The following is an 18,912-nucleotide window of genomic DNA, read 5'->3' as shown; positions in this document are numbered from 1 at the left end:
CCAGTTAACCTACAGATATGTACCAAAAAAGAACTGCAGTTGCTGATTTATACCAAAGATAGACACAAAATGCTGGAGTAACTCAGTGGGTCAGGCAGCTTTGCTGGAAAAAATGGATAGGTGACGTTTCGGGTTGGGACCCTCCTTCAGACAGATTATAGTGGGGGAGTGGAGCAGGGTGGGGAACTGGCAGCAAGAAAAACCAGGACAAATCGAGATTGACAACAGATCACCTCAGTCAAGGAGGTTCCCTGATTGCCCAATCGTTGACTAGAGAGGGCATGAGCTCAAGAGAGCTACATTTGGCAATGGAGGAGGACCTACACATACGTTTCTTTTTGATGAAAGAGGAAACCACAGCATCCAGGGGTAACCCACGCAGTTACAGGGCAAATGTGCACACTCCTCACAGCCAGTTTCAGACGGCAGGATCGAGCTCGGGACAATGGAACCAAAAGAAGCAGATCCACCTATTGGCGTAAAAATCTAAGGTTTTAATGCTTTAAGAAATAGAATTGCATTTCCAAAAGGATGGAAGGTAAAGACAGGAAAATGGCAGTTGAAATGAAGGAAGAAGGATACCTGAAATGAAAATCACAGCGGTGATGGAAACTGTGCCAACAAGAGGCTGCAAAAAGAAAAAGAAAAGGAGGAGGCCATGAGCCCCAAGAGTTGCTTCCACAGTAACTATTCTGGTTTTAAATCCTAACCCTTCTACAAATTAATTCACTTTCACTTTCTGTTTGACCATTCACAATACACACAGAACATGAGTATTTTCTGGGTACACCATTAACCAGCTTTCTTTAAAGTGTTGGAATATGTCCCAATATATCTTGGATTCCCGTTGTATTGAACAAAAGTTGTCCATCGCCTTTGTCTTTAACATCCTATGTTCCCAGAATCTTCTTCATGGCTGACCAAGGGTGTTTCCAGGGTGCTATACCCTATATGGAGGACACCAGTGCGTGACTTTGTTTAATGTGGGGAGACTGGTGCACAGACATCCACCCCACGGTCCTTGACAGATCTGGGTCAGGATCCAGTGTTATGGAGTCCAAGTCGGCCAGAGACCCTTTTCTGCTGCAGCCTTCATCCGCCTTCCCAGCCATTGCGGCGCTCAGCCATCGTCCTCCGCCTGTTCCACCGCTGAGGTCTTGGTTCGATTGCTCTTTGTCAGAGACCTCCCCCTCGACCTTATCGCCATGGGTGGCCCTACCAGGAGCATAGCTCCAGACGGCATCGCTCTCAGGATCTCAGGTCCACACAAGCTTCTCCACCACGACAAGGTGACAATCCACAGAGAATCCCAGAATAGCTGCAGTTATATTGTTGGTGACTCTTTCCCTATCCTTTGAAACAATAGTGATGAGCCAACTGATTGTTAAACACCAATTGATACAATGCTAGAAAACTGGAGTTGGGTAACTCTTCCCCCACACTGCCTTTGATGAATTGTTGAAATTTGATCATAATTGTCATCCTCGTTTTATTTAGTGTCAAAACTCTGGTAATTTGTAAAATAGTTGAACATTTCATTTGATTTCCATCTTATTAAAAACAAATACTTTCTAAAGGTGCGGAATTATGGCTTTAAAATGTCAGGCGTTCATTGATGAAATATCGTTTGAATATTGTAAACAAGATTTTACTACTCTCTTTAGAGTAGACTATACTTCTATTAGCATCTTTTTTTGGTTAATCATCATTATTGCCTCACATAAAACTGGTATTAAATGCAGCGATTTACTGCTGCCTAAAGTTAAACAATCCCAACGTTTCATTAGTGTGACAGATTGGCATTTGCAACTTGGTCGCATTTGAATTATGCAGTCATTGCTGCATCTCAGATGAAAACATGTCTAGCATAAAATACCACAATATTCATTTTATTGTAATTCTTTTTCATTACCACCAGCCTCATTGAGGAACATTTGTCTGCTAAGACTTTAAGGTAATCTATTTTTTCTTATTATCAGCCCCGCAGGCTTTCATGCATACAGTTTGACATTCGTTGGAAGCATCTTCCAATTAGAGTAATTACAAAATATTAAATGATTGAATCAGTGATAGTCATAACACAGGCAAAAAGCCAGGTCCACCTCGTCGTCGCATATGGTGCTCAGCAGACTTGCCATTCTGCATGCTCCAGGCCTTAGTCACGATCTGCTTCCCTCTGCAAAATCCACAGAGCTGGGATGTGTCATTTTTCCTCTTCAGTTCTGGCTCAAAACTGGGTATTCGCGTTGTAGTTGCAGCAGAAACAAACATCAGAGTCATAGTGGAAACAGGCCATTCGGTCCAACTTGCCCACACCAGCCAACATGTCCCAGCTACACTAGTCCCACCTGCCTGCGCTTGGTCCATATCCCTCCAAACTTGTCCTATCCATGTACCTGTCTAACTGTTTCTTAAACGTTCAAGATTCAAGATTCTAGAGAGTATATTGTCATGTGTTCCAGATAGGACAATGAAATTCTTGCTTTGCTTTAGCACAACAGAATAAAGTAGGCATGAATACAGCGTGTCCATATACCATTATATAAATATATACACACATGAATAAATAAACAGATAAAGTGCAAATAAACAGATATTGGGCTATTAATGTTCAGAGTTTTGTTTGAGTTGAGTTTAATAGCCTGATGGCTGTGGGGAAGCAGCTATTCCTGAACCTGGGCATTGCAGTCTTCAGGCTCCTGTACCTCTACCTGAAGGTAGTGGGGAGATGAGAGTGTGGCCAGGATGGTGTGGGTCGTTGATGATGCTGCCAGCCTTTTTGAGGCAGCAACTGCGATAGATTCCCTCGATGGTAGGGAGGTCAGAGCCGATGATGGACTGGGCAGTGTTTACTACTTTTTGTAGTCTTTTCCTCTCCAGGACGCACAAGTTGCCGAACCAAGCCACAATGCAACCGGTCAGCATGCTCTCTACTGTGCACCTGTAGAAGTTAGAGAGAGTCCTCCTTGACATACCGACTCTCCGTAATCTTCTCAGGAAGTAGAGGCGCTGATGTGCTTTCTTTATAATTGCATCAGTGTTCTCGGACCAGGAGAGATCTTCAGAGATGTGCAAGCCCAGGAATTTGAAGCACTTGACCCTTTCCACCATCGACCCATTGATATAAACGGGACTGTGGGTCCCCATCCTACCTCTTCCAAAGTCCACAATCAGTTCCTTGGTTTTGCTGGTGTTGAGGGCCCGGTTATTGTGCTGGCACCATATGGACAGTTGCTCGATCTCTCTTCTATATTCTGACTCGTCCCCATCAGTGATACGTCCCACAACAGTGGTGTCGTCAGCGAACTTGATGATGGAGTTCGGACTGTGACCGGCCACGCAGTCATGAGTATAGAGTGAGTACAGCAGGGGGCTGAGCACGCAACCTTGAGATGCTCCCATGCTGATTGTTATCGACGCTGACACTTTTCCACCAACGTCTGAGGTTACAGACGTTGACGCACGGTGACGCATAATAAATTAGCATAGGCAATGTTCGTGCGTCACCGTGCATACCCATGCGTCACCACGTGCTACACGTATGCCGTCAGTACGTCAGCGTATGCCATCAGTATGTCAGCACAAGGAATAAGTCACGCAAGTGGAGCGTGATGATTTTGAGCACTGCAAAATCCTGGGGCGCCGAGCGTTACTGATAACGCCACCATTCCTCACCATGTGCCATACGCGCATCATATCGCGCCAACCAATTTTTAGGATGTCACGTAAATGACGTGCAAATGACGCCCAAGTGGGACAGGCCCTTAAGTGTACAATGAGCAGCTAATTCTATTTTACACTATCAGAAAATGTTTAGGTTCCCCCTTTGCCCAATTCGCTAATGCTGTCCTTTACTTTTCCCAACTTTATTTTTTTAGTTTCACACTTATCTTTTGTCCTCCCTGCTCTACCTGGATTTCCTTCCAACTACCCTGTCCACTAACAGTGTGAAACACAGCCCTTCACCCTGATCTCTCAATTACAATAAGAACAAAGATCAGCATGCAATTCCAAGGAAGGAAATTCAATTCAATTCAATTCAACTTTAATGTCATCGCACAAAATACAAGTATCAGTACAACGAAATGCAGTTTTGCGTCAGTCCGTAGTAGTTGTACATAAAGAGGAAAAACAAGGAAAAAAAAATAGAAAGAGAGAAGATACAGAATAATCAGGAAATGCAGAATGATTAAACAAAGGGGGACGGAGGGACCAGAGAAGTCTATCATCGGGACTCCGAGTTCAGCAGTGTGATTGTGTTGTTATAGAAGCTTTTCCTCATCCTGCTGGTACGTGACCTGAGGCTCCTGTACCGCCTCCCTGATGGGAGGAGGGCAAACAGTCCATGGTTGGGGTGTGAGGGGTCTTTGATGATCTTCCCAGCCCGTCTCAGACACCGTTTTCGGTGGAGGGCATCCATGGCAGGGAGCGGGGCACCGATGATGTGCTGCGCGGTTTTCACCACCCGTTGTAGTGCTTTCCTGTCCGCAGCAGTGCAGCTGCTGTACCATACCGTGAAGCAGGTGGTCAGGATACTCTCTATGGTACAGCGGTAAAAGTTGGTCAGGATCTGGGGGGACAGGTGGGCTTTCTTGAGCCTCCTAAGGAAGTAAAGGCGCTGTTGTGCCTTTTTGATCAGCTTGGAGGTGTTGAGGGACCAGGACAAGTCCTCCGAGATATGCACTCCGAGGAATTTATAGCTGGAGACGCGCTCCACCTCAGTCCCGTTGATATGGATGGCGGTATGACTGCCTCCTCTGGTCTGCCTGAAGTCGACAATAATCTCCTTCGTCTTTTTGGAGTTGAGGATGAGGTTATTGTCGGCACACCAGGTGGTCAGGTGCTGGATCTCATCCCTGTAGGCTGACTCATCGTTGTCGCTGACAGTCCTACTACCGTGGTATCGTCAGCAAACTTAATAATGTCGTTGGATCCGTACTTTGGGATGCAGTCGTGGGTGAAGAGGGAGTAGAGGAGAGGGCTGAGCACACAGCCCTGTGGCACTCCGGTGTTCAGTGTTATAGTGGAGGAGGTGAGGTTATTGACCCTAACAGACTGTGGTCTATTAGTGAGGAAGTCCAATGTCCAGTTGCAGAGGGAGGTGGAGATGCCAAGTCCACTGAGTTTGGTGATCAAGCTGGCTGGGATGACGGTGTTAAAGGCAGAGCTGAAATCAATGAACAGCAGCCTGATGTAGGAGTTGTTGTAGTCCAGGTGGGTCAGGGCAGAGTGTAGGGCCGCCGATATGGCGTCCTCTGTAGACCTGTTGGTCCGGTAGGCAAACTGATGGGGGTCCAGTGTGGGGGGGAGGCAGACTTTGAGGTGAGCCAAGATCAGCCGCTCAAAGCACTTTGCAATGACAGGGGTGAGTGCCACTGGGCGGAAATCGTTGAGACTCCCTGTGGCTGACTGTTTGGGCACTGGCACGATGGTTGATGTCTTGAGGCAAGTGGGGACAACACCCTGGGCCAGTGAGAGATTGAAAATGTCGGCGAGGACTGGGGATAGTTGTCCAGCACATGCCCGAAGCACCCGGCCAGGGATGCCATCGGGGCCGGCAGCTTTGCGCTCATTCACCTTGCTCAGTGCATCTTGTACAGCAGAGGTGGAGAGGCTGAGAGGTTGTTCATTCGGGGGTGGAGCAACTTTAATGGCTGGGGTTTTGTTGTCTCGGTCATAGAAAAATCCAAAGTGTACTCTTCAGTGCTGATAATATGCTGGCCAATTTCAGCTTTCCATTCTCCCAGGACACAGGGGGCCAACTGCATCATTCACAGTGCTGAATTTAACAAAGATGTGGAGACTCAGTGCAGGCAAGGGACAGAACTTGGGACAAAAATGACGACTGATCAACTTTCCACAGTCTCAGCTCATGTTCAGAGAGCTCTCACTTTTTAACCTTTCGCAATATTATTCATGGACTGGTGAAACTCATTGCATTCTTTTCAATTTTGGAAATCCCTTTTATTTTCCGTGAAATGTTTACTCAAATAGCACAGGAGATGCAAGGCATGAGGTATTGAGCTAAACGTGATATTTTTCCCTTCATCAATACATTTATACAGAGGTTTTGTTTAGTTTAGTTTATTGCCACGTGTGCGAGGTACAGTGAAAAGCTTTTGTTGTGTGCTAACCAGTCAGCGGAAAAACAATAAATGATTACAATTAAAGGTAGACACAAAATGCTGGAGTAAATCAGCGGGACAGGCAGCATCTCTGGAGAGAAGGAATGACGTTTTGGGATACATGGAAAGGGATAAGTCTTGCATTTATTTTTCTAGTAATAAACTGTGTATATGATTAATTTAACCACTGAAAGGCAGAAGGAAAAAGACTCATTGGGGAAAATCAAGTTTCCTCATTCTTACTCATGCTGATTATTTGTTTGAGTTTGGAGGCCATTCAGCAACTGCTGTAATTTTCTTCCATTTATTCTTACGCTAGTAAAATTCAGGAAATAAAAATGTTCAATTGCACATCTGAAAAGCTACTGTCAATGGAAAACTCTGCTAGGATCTTTCAATCTGCCACTAAAAAATATTACTGCACATGACTTCAGAGTTAAAATCCTATTAACGGAGTAGCTGTCTGTTTCATTCAGAGGACTAGTAATCCTTACAATTTTTTACTAGACAAAGCAGGGATCGCGGTTAATTGGAAATAGGAAAGACAAGGTTTGGCAAACTATTCCATGCAAGCCAAAATAGCTACAATAATTAATTGAGTGAATAATATTTCTGAATCTATTGAAAATGACCAGTACAAATTGCATACTAATCATTGAAAATAGCAAATGAATCATGTTTAATTGGTACAAGTACGAGGAATGTTACTAACATTCCATGTGTTAAAATTATCATCTCTAACCAACCATCACAAAGCAATCAAATCCGAAATGAAATACAATTCTGAGAGGTTGTTAGATGAATGAAGACAAATTCTGTCAAAACCCAAACTGTGAAAGCAAAATGTTCAGGGGTTATTCTGATTAAACAAATGTCACATTTCAAATTCTTGATTAGACTAATGCGCTAATCGTGTGTTAATTACACCAGAAAGGATCAGGAGAGTAGGGATTTTTAAAGAAGAAATGATGGCCACACTTTGATAGGAAGCTCTTGTATATGAAGTAGGGGTAACATTTTATTTAGTAGTGATTCATAGCCTATAGACGTGTTTTGGTGGTGTGTTTTAGTTATGAAGCAACGCTTCTTATTATATAAGATATTATTATTTCCTGGTTTTGAGAAGATAGGCTGGTGGCATGATCCATGAGAAAATGGATTTAGAAATTCAGTATTGTTGGAACATAAATAAAACTTTGGAAAAAGTTTGTTGTTTGTCTCTCTGGTCTCAGAAACTTTGGGTTACCTCCAGCCAAGAGAGAGAAAAACAGATCTTAGGTTTCTGACAGTGTGGATCAAAGCTAAACCCTAGGCTTTCTAAGAACAAAAAATATAACTATCTTAAAAACAAAAAAAACTTTAAAGCTGAAAAGAACCGATCTTACCCACATCCTTGGAGAATTTGTTGAAAATCAAACAATGTTTTTCTTTACGAATAAACTACCAGATTCAATTGAAGGTTGCTAAATGCCTAAAAGTCTTTTTGCCTGTGATTTTATCAAGGATGAGGTGAACAACGCACCTGATCTGGAAGATGAAAAGTAAATAATTAGTTTCTAATGTCACTGCTATACTTCCAGTGGAATAGCCAAACTGCTGTGCAAACTTGAAGCTAATTCTCAAGAGCCAGGTAAGGTACATATAAGACTTGTTCAGGAATTAGAAGAGGGAAGTGCAGGAAATTGACAAGATTTCCAAAACACTTTGGAATATCAGAAACATGCTCATGTACTTCAAAAAGTTACATTATGCTTCTATTTATTTTGTTGAAGTGGCCCTGGTAACTGCAGACAGCAAGCACAATATCCATTGTGGAGGGAGTTATGGATACTTTCATGAAAAATAAGTGCATAGCATCCAAATAGAAGTCCAAAGATAGATAGGCAGCCAAGATAGACCCATAAATGGATGGTATTAGCTAGCACACTTGAGTTTTTTTCTTCATAAACAAGTTTGATAGAGATATGGAAATTAGTGCATTGGACTTCTATACGACGTTTGATACAATTGGCATCAAAAAGTTTAAAAGTTGGCACATAGCTGAAATTCATTGCTTTCTAGTTCAAATGAGCCAGAGGAAAGGAGATCCAGTGTCAATAGTTTCTATCATAATTAGACTATTCAATGTATTCAAACACCGAGTAAAAACAACACTCACAAATCTGCAATCATATCCCGTGCAGTTCTGTGTGTGAAGCCATTCTGATTTCCTGCACTCATTCACTCAAGGACATTGACAATTATAGGATAACATTGCGAAGACCCACAAATGGGTCTTAAAGTGCCCTCACAACAGGGGTAATCAGTGCCCCCACAGGGTTTTAGAATTGTTTGTTTTGTATGTGATCTTGGAATTACAATACATGCACCATCACTGAACTTCTAAATGATACTAAAAACTTGATGAAGGCTGAAAATTGAAAAGCCTGAATAAATTAAGCCACAGGAGGGTGAGAAATTTCTTGGGATTTAAGTAGATGACGGTTGAAATGCATTGTTGTGAAATGGTGAAAGGAAGGAATATAGTAGCGATGGAAAGTTAGTTGTCTTGGGCTACTGGTCGACATTGACCAGTAACAGTGAACAGTGAAATAAGGAAAATCAGATGTTGGAATGTATTAAAGGAGATACCTAGCCAAATTTACTATGGAAATCCTATCACTTTAGTAATCGCTGGTGCAACCACACCAAGAAATATAGAAAAAAAGATGACATTCTTTGAGAGAGCCCAGAAGTGCAATCAAAATGATTGAGTGCTTTGAGGGATTGAATGATTACATGCAATTATGCAAAATGCCATGTTGTTACTAAAAAATATGGCTTAGTGGATATATTTCACTAAATACGACAGTAGAGTATTGAATACGTGTTATTTGATATATGTGGAATATTGTAAATGTAGAATGCCTGGCTGATTTTGGACCTATGGTTCAAAGTTTCCATTACTGTCGCATTCTCCCAACCTGTATCATATGACCAGCAATTTAGCAACCCCTAAGTTTTCATGTTCCTAATTGGCAGAGACAGGTTGGTCACTGGTGAGATGTCACATTGGATCTTGGCAAGGGATTATAAAATGTTAATCATAGTGCTCACACAGCCAGCAAGTTGATAAGGGCTTTAAAAGGTTGACTTAGCCTTTCCTCGCAGCATTCGTTCATGTAAAGAAAGGCACAAAGTGCTGGAGTAACTCAGCGGGTCAGGCAACATCTCTGGATAACATGGACAGATGACGTTTCGGGTCAGCGTATTCTTTCACGTACCAACTTCAGGACAGCTGGTCACTTCTGAACATTTCATTGCAAGATAATTTGCCTTAAGATCACTGCCGTTAAACACATGAAAAGTATTTTGGTAAAAATTTCCACTGATAAACACACTCATCTGTGGAGAGATCACGCCAATGACACAAGAAACACCCATTCCTTTTGTTGATCTTTAAAGAAGAATTGACAGATGAGAATACTCCGATCTAAAATACTATTCTGTTTCTCTAAAAGAATTGCATTCAGTCTCCTAAAAGCCATCAGTTGATTTCTTACTTCGAACCTTGTGTCTTGCTCTCCTGCAACAGCTTCCAGACAATGAATATGAATGTCAAGATACCGGCAGAAGACAAAGAACTATTCTGGCTAATGAAGTCAGCAATAAAGTAAAGACCGCAAAGGACTGCCTTAAGGCTCAATAAATTAAAATCCATAGGTCAACAAGTATCGCTGATTAAAAAAAAGAGCCTTTGACTCAATCAACTGCTTATTTATTACAGACACTGAGCCTTTAACCACGGATCAAATTAAATTTAATATTCATTACATGCATTCGCCATGAACTTTATTGAAGATAATAAGAGAGGACAGGTTTAGTTGGAAATCTGAGGCCTATAAAGGCTGCATTTTAAAAATAAAACATACATTAAACTCAGAGTAGACTAGCCTGTAGAAATGTCCCAACCCAATATGTTGCCTGCCCATTCCCTCCACAGATGCTGCCTGGCATGTTGAGATACTCCAGCACTTTGTGTTTCGCTTTAAACTTGCAGTGCATGGACTAAACTCGCACTACCACAACCAGAGAGCAGTGCTGAACCTTGTGTCTTGAAGTTTCAGCAGGAAAATCAAAGGTAGACAATCTGCCCCTCCCCCCAACCTGTATACACCAATAACGTACCAGACTTTGCCCTGCCCCTCCTCCCTTCCTGCTTCCTGATTTTGTGTCTTTCTCCAAATGTTGTCTGACCAACTGAGTTACTCCAGCACTTTGTATGCTTTTTGTGAGCCAGCATCTGCAGTTCTTTGTTTTTATGTTCTATTTCAATTCTGTTCAATTCCAGTCTTATTAAACTACATGTGATGTTGCCCATAAAGAAAGAAATTGTGAAACCAGTTCAAATAACATGCCATTTAGACAGTGCACACTTTGGGACTGATAAAGCATCCACAAAGAACTATCTCAATGATTAAACTCTGGAGAATGTAAATAGCTTGCAGTAATTAAATCATCACTTCTGCTTGAAAAAGCACAAATACCAGATGCTGGTTCTACCCCAGTAAATAGGCCTTCACGTCAGCTGAGGCAAATGGCTGATATCAACCGATGCTGCAGTGAGATATGTGGAAGCAGATGATTTAAATTTAATGTAATTTAGTTTAGAAATACAGCACAGAAATAGGCCCTTCGACCCACCGAGTTCGAACCGTCCAGCGATCCCCGCACTTTTAACACTATTGGTCTTTGGACATGTGGGAGATAACCAAAGATCTCGGAAAAACAATACAATACAATTTATTTGTTGTCATTTGAACCTCATTGAGGTTCAAACGAAATTTGGTTTCTGCAGTCATACACACAAGGAAAAGAACCAAGACACAACACAATTTACACAAACATTCATCACAGTGAATCTCCTCCTCACTGTGATGGAAGGCAAAGTCTTATCTCTCCCCTGCACTCCCCATTCTCCTCCCGATGTCAGAGTCAAAGCACCCGGCGGGCAATGGTAAGTGTCCCGCGGCCATTAAAGCCGCGCCGGGTGATGCAAGGCCACGCTCCGGGTCTTGGTGTTGGAGCCCCCCAGGCGGGCGCTAGCAAGTCCCGCAGCCATTCAAAGCCGCGCCGGGCGATGTAAGGCCCTGCTCCAGGTACTCTTCAACCCCGCAACTCGGGCGGGAGAAGTCGCCGTTGCGGAAGCCCCGAAAAGCGGTCTCCCAGCAGGGACCCGCGGGCTCCGGGTGTTACCGTCCACCAGACCTGCCGTTGGAGCCTCCGAATCTTCTGAGTCGGGTCGCAGCAGCGCGCCACCACAGCTCCACCCGCTCCGAACTCGGCCAGCTCCACGATGGTAAGTAGGTCCGCAGCTCCGCGACTGGAGCCCCAGGTCGTTCCGGTTGGAGGCCGCTCCACGGTGCTCGGCCCCAACGACAACGGAGACCCAACAGAGAAAAGGTCGGGTTCTCCTTACAGGGAAAAGATTTTAAAAGTTTCCCCACCCCCCTCCCCCACACACATACTCAGTTAAAAAAAAAAACTACATTCAAACGAGACAAAAAATAATAAAAAGACAGACGGACAGCAGCGGCCGCTGCGACGTGAGTCGCGCCGCCCACCCGAAACCCACGTGGTCATGGGGAGAATGTACAATCTCCATACAGACAGCACCCATGATCAGCATTGAACTCAGGTCTCGGGTGCTGCAAGCGCTGTAAGGCAGCAACTCTACTGCTGTGCCACCGAGAATCTCAGTTAAAATGCTTTAACTTCTTTCTATTACTTCCTTTCCCAGAACAAACGTGTTTTTGCGGATAACGGATAAAGCAGAATATTGGAATGGACAGCGGTGCTCGTGGTTTAATTTCCTTTCCAGTTTCTAAACAGCTTTTAATGGAGTTTATGGGCAATTCTGCAAAAGGAGACATAAGGAAGTGTCGATGATTTGTGAACCAGCAACTTAAAATTTGATTCCTGTACTAAGACTTGTTTCTGAAAGTTAGGTTGTTAAAGATTGTAAGAAATCAAAAGAAACCGCAGCACAACAACGTCATGGAGTCAAAGTCATACAACATGGAAAGAGACCCTGCAGTCCGAGAGCGGAATTCGCTATCAAAACATGGAGGGGACGGGGGACACAATTTTTTGGCGGCCACGCGCGCATGCGCACACACACACACACGTGCGCGCGCGAGAGGCTTCGGAGGCTCAATCCAGCGTTAAATGCAGCTCAACTGTGCCTGTCTCGCCGCGTTAAATACAGCCCTGTCTGGACTGACGGGACACCAGCGCTGCTTCTCCGCGCTGGCCATATTTCCCGCAAGCCCAGGAAGGTTAATCTGGCGGGACAGGCAGAGTGAGCTGGGTTTAGCGCTGCTTCTCTGCGCTGGCTGTGGGCCTGGGGGACATCTCTGGCCACCTGTGGGGGGGGGGGGGGGGCACTCACGACAGCGCCGGAGAGCCGGCCGGGATCGATTCTGGCTGCGGATGAGGCACAGGTCTGTGCCACGTCTCCGTCCTCCAATCACCGCGCCCTCGATCATCAGTCCCACCCCCACTGCCTCACGGAAAGTGGAGATTTTAAAATCGGGATCACAAAAACTTGGGGGGATGTCCCCCACCTCTCAAAACATGGGGGGGACGTGTTCCCTCTGGCTCTCCGCCCCTGCTGCAGTCCAACTGATCCATGCCGACCAAGATGCCTCATGTACGCTGGTCCCACCTGCACAGTCCCACTACAAATAAATTAGAGTTGTGGAGCCTAGAAACCCACCATGTCTATGCTGACCATTATACTATCTATACTAATCCCATTTGCCTGCCTTAATTCCATATCCATCAATGCCTTGGTGGTGGAGGCAGATACAATAGTTGTGTTTTAGAGTCTTTTAGATAGGCATATGGCTATCGGGGAAAGGAGGGATATGGATCAAGTTCAAGCAGAGGAGATTAGTTTAGCCGGGCATCATGTTCAACATGGACATTGCCAGCTGATTGGTCTATTGGTCTACTGTTTTATACATTCTAGCTATAATAAAAGCAGACAGCACTGTAAATTCCCAGCAGGTCAGAAAACATCTGTGCACAGCGAAATAGGCAAATAATCTGTTTTAATTTCAAATTTTGAGCATTTAAATATTTTGTTTACAAATTCGAAGTATACTGAACCACATCCAAGAGCTGAACACGTGGGAAGAGCACAATTTGAAGCTTTATATATTTAATAAATCCATCCTATGCTCAGATGTTGGCTCAGGTCTAGGAGGTAATGGTTTATGTAATTTAGGAGCCACTGGCTATTCGTTTGCATTAATCATTCCTTTTCCTTCCTTGAATGTACAATGTGAATTGGAAAACTGGGCAATTGCACATGGAAAACAAATATAGCACATCGTAAATAACAAAGGGTCAAATGGGATTGTTGTTAAACTGATTAATTCTATGATGGCCAGAATTTAAATTATCTTCTATTAAAAATACACTGTAAATAATTGCATCAGATCAGCCAATGCAACACTTCAGCATGATCGACAGTTAGACAAGTAATAAAGATGTACCGAGTCAACTTGAGTCTTGTTTTCCTGCATCAAACCACAAAGGGGTTTTGCTCAACAAACACACTGATCAGAACCCATCCTAAGCACAAGATGCTTCAGGTCTTTTCATCGTACACACATTCCCCCATGTGGGAAACGTGACCAGCATTTTGCTCTTCCTTAAAACTCCACCAATGGTGATTCTTAAGCTCCTGTTTTCCACATAAGCAGTAAATATTTTCCAGGAGCTATCATTTAAACTGGCTGGACGTCAATCCAATATGCACAGCAACAGTATGAAAACAAGAAATATAGGCAGGGTCCCAATTCCAACCTGCACCAGTTAAACACGATTTCAGCACCCATATCCTAAGTATCGATTAAAATAATGTAAATTGGAAAGATAACAGCATTCTGTTGGAAGTAGCTTCACCTAAGAGGCCCAAATACCACTCGCAGACTGAGTGGAGATCGACAAGGTTGAGTTTGTCACGGGTGTCAGCATAAATGGTGCAGATGAAATATGAAAAGAAAATCACCACACAAAGAGAGTGCTAGAAATCCAACCTAGAGTTAGGTGATGGGGGAAAAGTTTTTAGTTTAATTTAGTTTACTGTTACGTGAACCGAGGTGCAGTGCAAAGCTGTTGGTGCGTGCTAGCCAGTCAGCAGAAAGACAGTGCATGATTACAGTCGATCCATTTACAAGGTATAGATTAATGATAAGGGAATAACGTTTAATGCAAGGTAATGCCAGCAAAGTTCGATCAAGGATAGTCCAAGGGTCATCAAAGAGGTAGATAGAGAGGTAGACACAAAATGCTGGAATAACTCAGCAGGACAGGCAGCATCTCTGGAGAGGAGGAATGAGTGATGTTTGAGGTCGAGACCCTTCTTCAGACTGGATAGTAGTTCAGCACGGCTCTCTGGTCATGTAGGATGATTCAGTTGCCTGATGATAGCTAGGAAGAATCTGTCCCTGAATCTGGTGGTGTGATTTTTACACTTCCATATCTTTTGCCTGATGGGAGAGGGAAGGCTGCGATTCATCCTTGATTATGCTGCTAGCTTTGTCAAGGCAGCATGAGGTATAAATAGATTCAATAAAAGGGTGGTTGGTTTGTGTGAATTAAGTAGTTTACAGTTCCTTCAGTTATTGTTAAAGCTTCACTTCTACTTCTGTACTTGAGTAGAGGTGTGAGCAATTCTGAAACATCAATGTTTGTTGTGAGATAACATAGATAACGTGCCACCTTGTGCACTGAGATATTGATCAGTATCGAGTGGAATGAATTGATTTGGCTGAACTCCAGGCTTCTGTGAAAGTGTGAACTTCAAAAGGTGACCAACATGGATGATACTCTTATCACTTCTGACTGAAAGTGTCAGCAAAGTCCTCATACTTGAATTTAACATCTGAATCTTGGACTCCACCATGGTTGACATTGTAAATGATCAGGAAGGTTTCTCCTTCTCTTACTGTTTTGGTTTAGTTTAGAGATACAACGTGGAAACAGGCCATTCGGCCCACCAAGTTCACATCAACCAATGATCCCCGCACATTAACACCACCCTACATACACTAGGGACAATTTTACATTTACATTTATACCAAGCCAATTAACCTACAAACCTGTCCGTCTTTAGAGTGTGGGAGGAAACCAAAGATCTCGGAGAAAACCCACACAGGTCACGGGAAGAACATACAAACTCTGTACAGACAAGCACCCGTCATCAGGATCGGACCTGGGTCTCTGGCGCTATAAGACAGTAGCTCTACCACTGTGCCACCGTGCCACCCTAACTGGTTATTTAATTTAGAACCGGATGCACTGGGTATCATTTCTATGTGAAATTACATTAGATAGGTTACGGGGTGTTAAATTAATAGAAGTTATAAACTAATGGGAATTTAACTTATTAAGGACATGGGCAAGTATTTTTTCGACATAAAGTGGCGGATTCAAGGGGTGGTGGTGGAGACAGATACAATAGCGGTGTTTAAGAGGCTTTTAGATAGACACAAATGATACACAGGGAATAGAGGGATATGGATCATGTACAAGTAGAGGAGGTTAGTTTAACCTGGCATCATGTTCAGTGCGGACATTGTCAACCAAAGGGCCTGTTCCTGTGCTGTACAGTTCTATGTTCTATTTTCAATGGATTGATACTGCAGACAATAAACTATTTACTACACATTAACTTTATAATGTCTTGATCATGTAGCTAACTTTATCTTCGACTGGTTGTTTCCACACATCAACTTTATGCACTGTAATGTTAGTTCCCAGCATTAAAAACAACCAACACCATCACCATGGTTCTTCAAGAAAGTAGACATGATGACTGGGATTCCAAGACTCCAAAATAATTTTGACCTCTCATCCAGATTAAAGTTTTGCAACTAATGCATTGTCCTCCAAGCAGCATCAGCCATACTTTCTTCTGGCTGCGTCTCCAGCATGTTTAATATTCCATCAGCATCTATTATCCATTGATATTAATTGTACAACATTTCAGAGGAGGACTCGTTTACTTGCATCCTTAGTGAGCTGCAAATCCCCACAGCAATTTCTTGGTCTGAAGCCAGTCCATCAAATCAAAGTTTAAATTGGTTGCCAGGCATATTCTTTGTAGAAAGAGAATGGGGAAATATAAAGACTGTCGATCAGATGCTGAAAACTGCAATGGCCCGTGACCACACTTAAACAGGAGCTTGCTGACACACCATGAGTCTTTACAGCTTCCAGGACACCCAACAAGCCTCTCGTCTGCGGAGTTTAAGTTCACCGCCGAGTTAACATTACAGACATTTAAAAGAAGGTAAGGTGAAAGGAATAGCAATAATCTGAAGACAGCCAATCCCAGGCCCTAATGCCTGGACTTCGAGACGTATGAGGAGTCTCCAAAACTCCCCGGAACACATTAGCAGACCTGATATAACATCTACCTATGTTGAGAACAATGGACACAAATAACTGGTGAAGACGCAAAGTACTGGAGTAACTCAGGTAAACATGGATAGGTGATGCTTTGGGTCTGGACCCTTCTTCAGACTCTGAAGAAGGGTCCCAACCCAAAATGTCACCTATCCATGTTTTCCAAAGATGCTACCTGACCTACCGAGTTACTCCAACTTCTATTATAAACCAGTAACTGCAGTTCCTTGATTCTACTGGTGAGCAGGGACGGCCAAGTCAAAGGAAAACATAAGAATTAGTTACTAAAAAGTGAAGAACCTCCATAATAGAACATTACATACCACCTCTTACACGACCATGAACTTGATTATTTTCCAATTGTAGCTTGCACTGCTGACTTGTTTTATGCACATTCTTTCTTGCAGGATTTTACGTGTCATTTTCGTAAATTTTATGGTTTTGTATGTTTGAGTTTATGTGCCAGTGATGTTATTGCAAGCAAGTATTTTCATTGTGCCTGTACATCACTATACTTGTGCATATGACAATAAACTTGACTTGCCTTGACGAACATCAGAACAGAATTATAACAATAAATCAATTGCTTTTGGTTGTCCAGACGTAGCTGGGTGATTGATTTTGAAAAAGGATCCTGCATTTAATAACCAATTTTGGATCAATCTTTGCAGAAGTTGTACCAAACAGTTTGTTATTTTTTTGTTTTAAATAGGTCACTCCAACATGGTCATAGCTCAGAAGGTTTAAACAGTTCTCAAGACAAAAAGATACAAAGAGCCACACACTTGTTTTCAACCACTATTCATTCTGCTCATCAATTCTGAATCCCAACCACCCTCCCAGCAAAACAGAGGCTGCATCACACCCAACGGGCCACTGGGGAAAAGGGAGACTTTAGCCTTACCTCAAACTCTTCTTTCCACATGTGTTTTTGCTGAGATTTCTCTGCTGCGTCTGCCAGTCTCTGTAAGCAGATGAAGAAGGCATTTTGTTAAACTGGTTGTTGCAGAATATACTTCAGTCTTCCCCTACAGGCAACTCTGTGATACTATAATGTCACCCCCCCCAAAAAAAAACTGTGGCTGGTTGTACTTACAGTTTTTGATACAATAATCACAAATGACATGTCAAATAAAACCTTTTATAATAAATTGCCTCGCCAATGCAGCTTTTAAGTATTTTTTTTTCGCAATTTTGGTTGCTATGTTGATTTTGCAGAAAGCAGTAAATGTAAATATGTCTATAGTTTATATTGGAGCCTTCAGGCCAGGGAATATTATTGTGACAAAGTGAAGAAAAGATATAAAATAAAAACAGATCACACGGATGCTGCCTGACCCATTTCATGTTTTCAGCATTTTCTTGTTTTCATTTCAGATTTCCACCACCCCCTGTATTTTGCCTTTGAAGCAAGGATGTGTGGAAGGCAGTCAAAAGAGTGGTGGTGAAGAAGTACTATCCCACAGGTAGGGAAGTTGCAGCAGTATCTAAATAATTTAGATCTGTGAAAATGTCTGCTTCCATTGAAAGGAATGTATACAGGCCTTACTAAATTAGTAAGAAGCAAATATCCTGCAACACCTCCACTTAATAAGGATTGATAATATTGTCATAACTTTAAATCAATACTGGTGTCACTTTTATCATCAGTTCAGCAGCTCAGCATTAAATTCAGCAAATGTTACTTTCATGGAAGGCATGGAGTCACATCGAGTAAGATTAGAAATAAAATAATACAAGAGAGAAAGGCGTTCATTTTTATGTACCACGCATTTTTGAGGGAGGAAAAAAAAGGACTGAATTTCATACAAATTAATATTTAAATGCTGTAGCTATTGATTTGCCCCAATAAAAGCTTTTCACTGTACCTCGGTACATGTGGCAGTAATATACTAAATAAAAAACTAAATAACTAAATATAGAAAAGTATGCAACATTTTTTTGAATTTGGAGATCATTTGCCTCTGCAACCATCTTCATTGTCAACAGATATAGGGGCTGTTTTGCAGACAACTTACAAATGTTCTCCCTCTCCAAGCCCGCATTGTTAACGACATTGCATTTCACCGCGTTCTACTGCAAATGCTATACAGAATGCATTTACAAAAGCAAACTGTTATAAAGTCATAGTCATACAATGTGGAAACAACCCCTTCATCCCATCCTGCCTATGCCAACAAAGATGTCCTATCTACACTAGTCTCACCTACCTACTTTTCGCCCATATCCCTCTTAGCCTTTCCTACCTTTGTACTCTCTCAATGTCTTCTAAATGTTGTGATAGTACCTGCCTCAACTACCTCCTCTGACAATTCATTCCATGTAC

General features: G+C 42.7%; 1 protein-coding gene across 8 annotated transcripts in view; it reads right to left on the bottom strand.

Moving 5' to 3' along the window:
• LOC129707784 (voltage-dependent calcium channel subunit alpha-2/delta-1) overlaps positions 1-18,912 on the bottom strand; it is a 492,487-nt gene that overhangs the window by 302,370 nt on the left and 171,205 nt on the right. For all 8 annotated transcript variants that reach the window (XM_055653085.1, XM_055653086.1, XM_055653087.1 and 5 more), the window contains exon 4: positions 17,491-17,550. In XM_055653085.1, the coding sequence (XP_055509060.1) occupies positions 17,491-17,550 (60 nt within the window). The remainder of the gene's footprint in view (positions 1-17,490; positions 17,551-18,912) is intronic.

Source organism: Leucoraja erinacea, chromosome 22 (genome assembly GCF_028641065.1).
Source record: "Leucoraja erinacea ecotype New England chromosome 22, Leri_hhj_1, whole genome shotgun sequence".
NCBI classification, from domain to species: Eukaryota; Metazoa; Chordata; class Chondrichthyes; order Rajiformes; family Rajidae; genus Leucoraja; species Leucoraja erinaceus.
The sequence above is the reverse complement of the archived record's forward strand: the minus strand, read 5'-3'. Positions and strand labels throughout refer to the sequence as shown.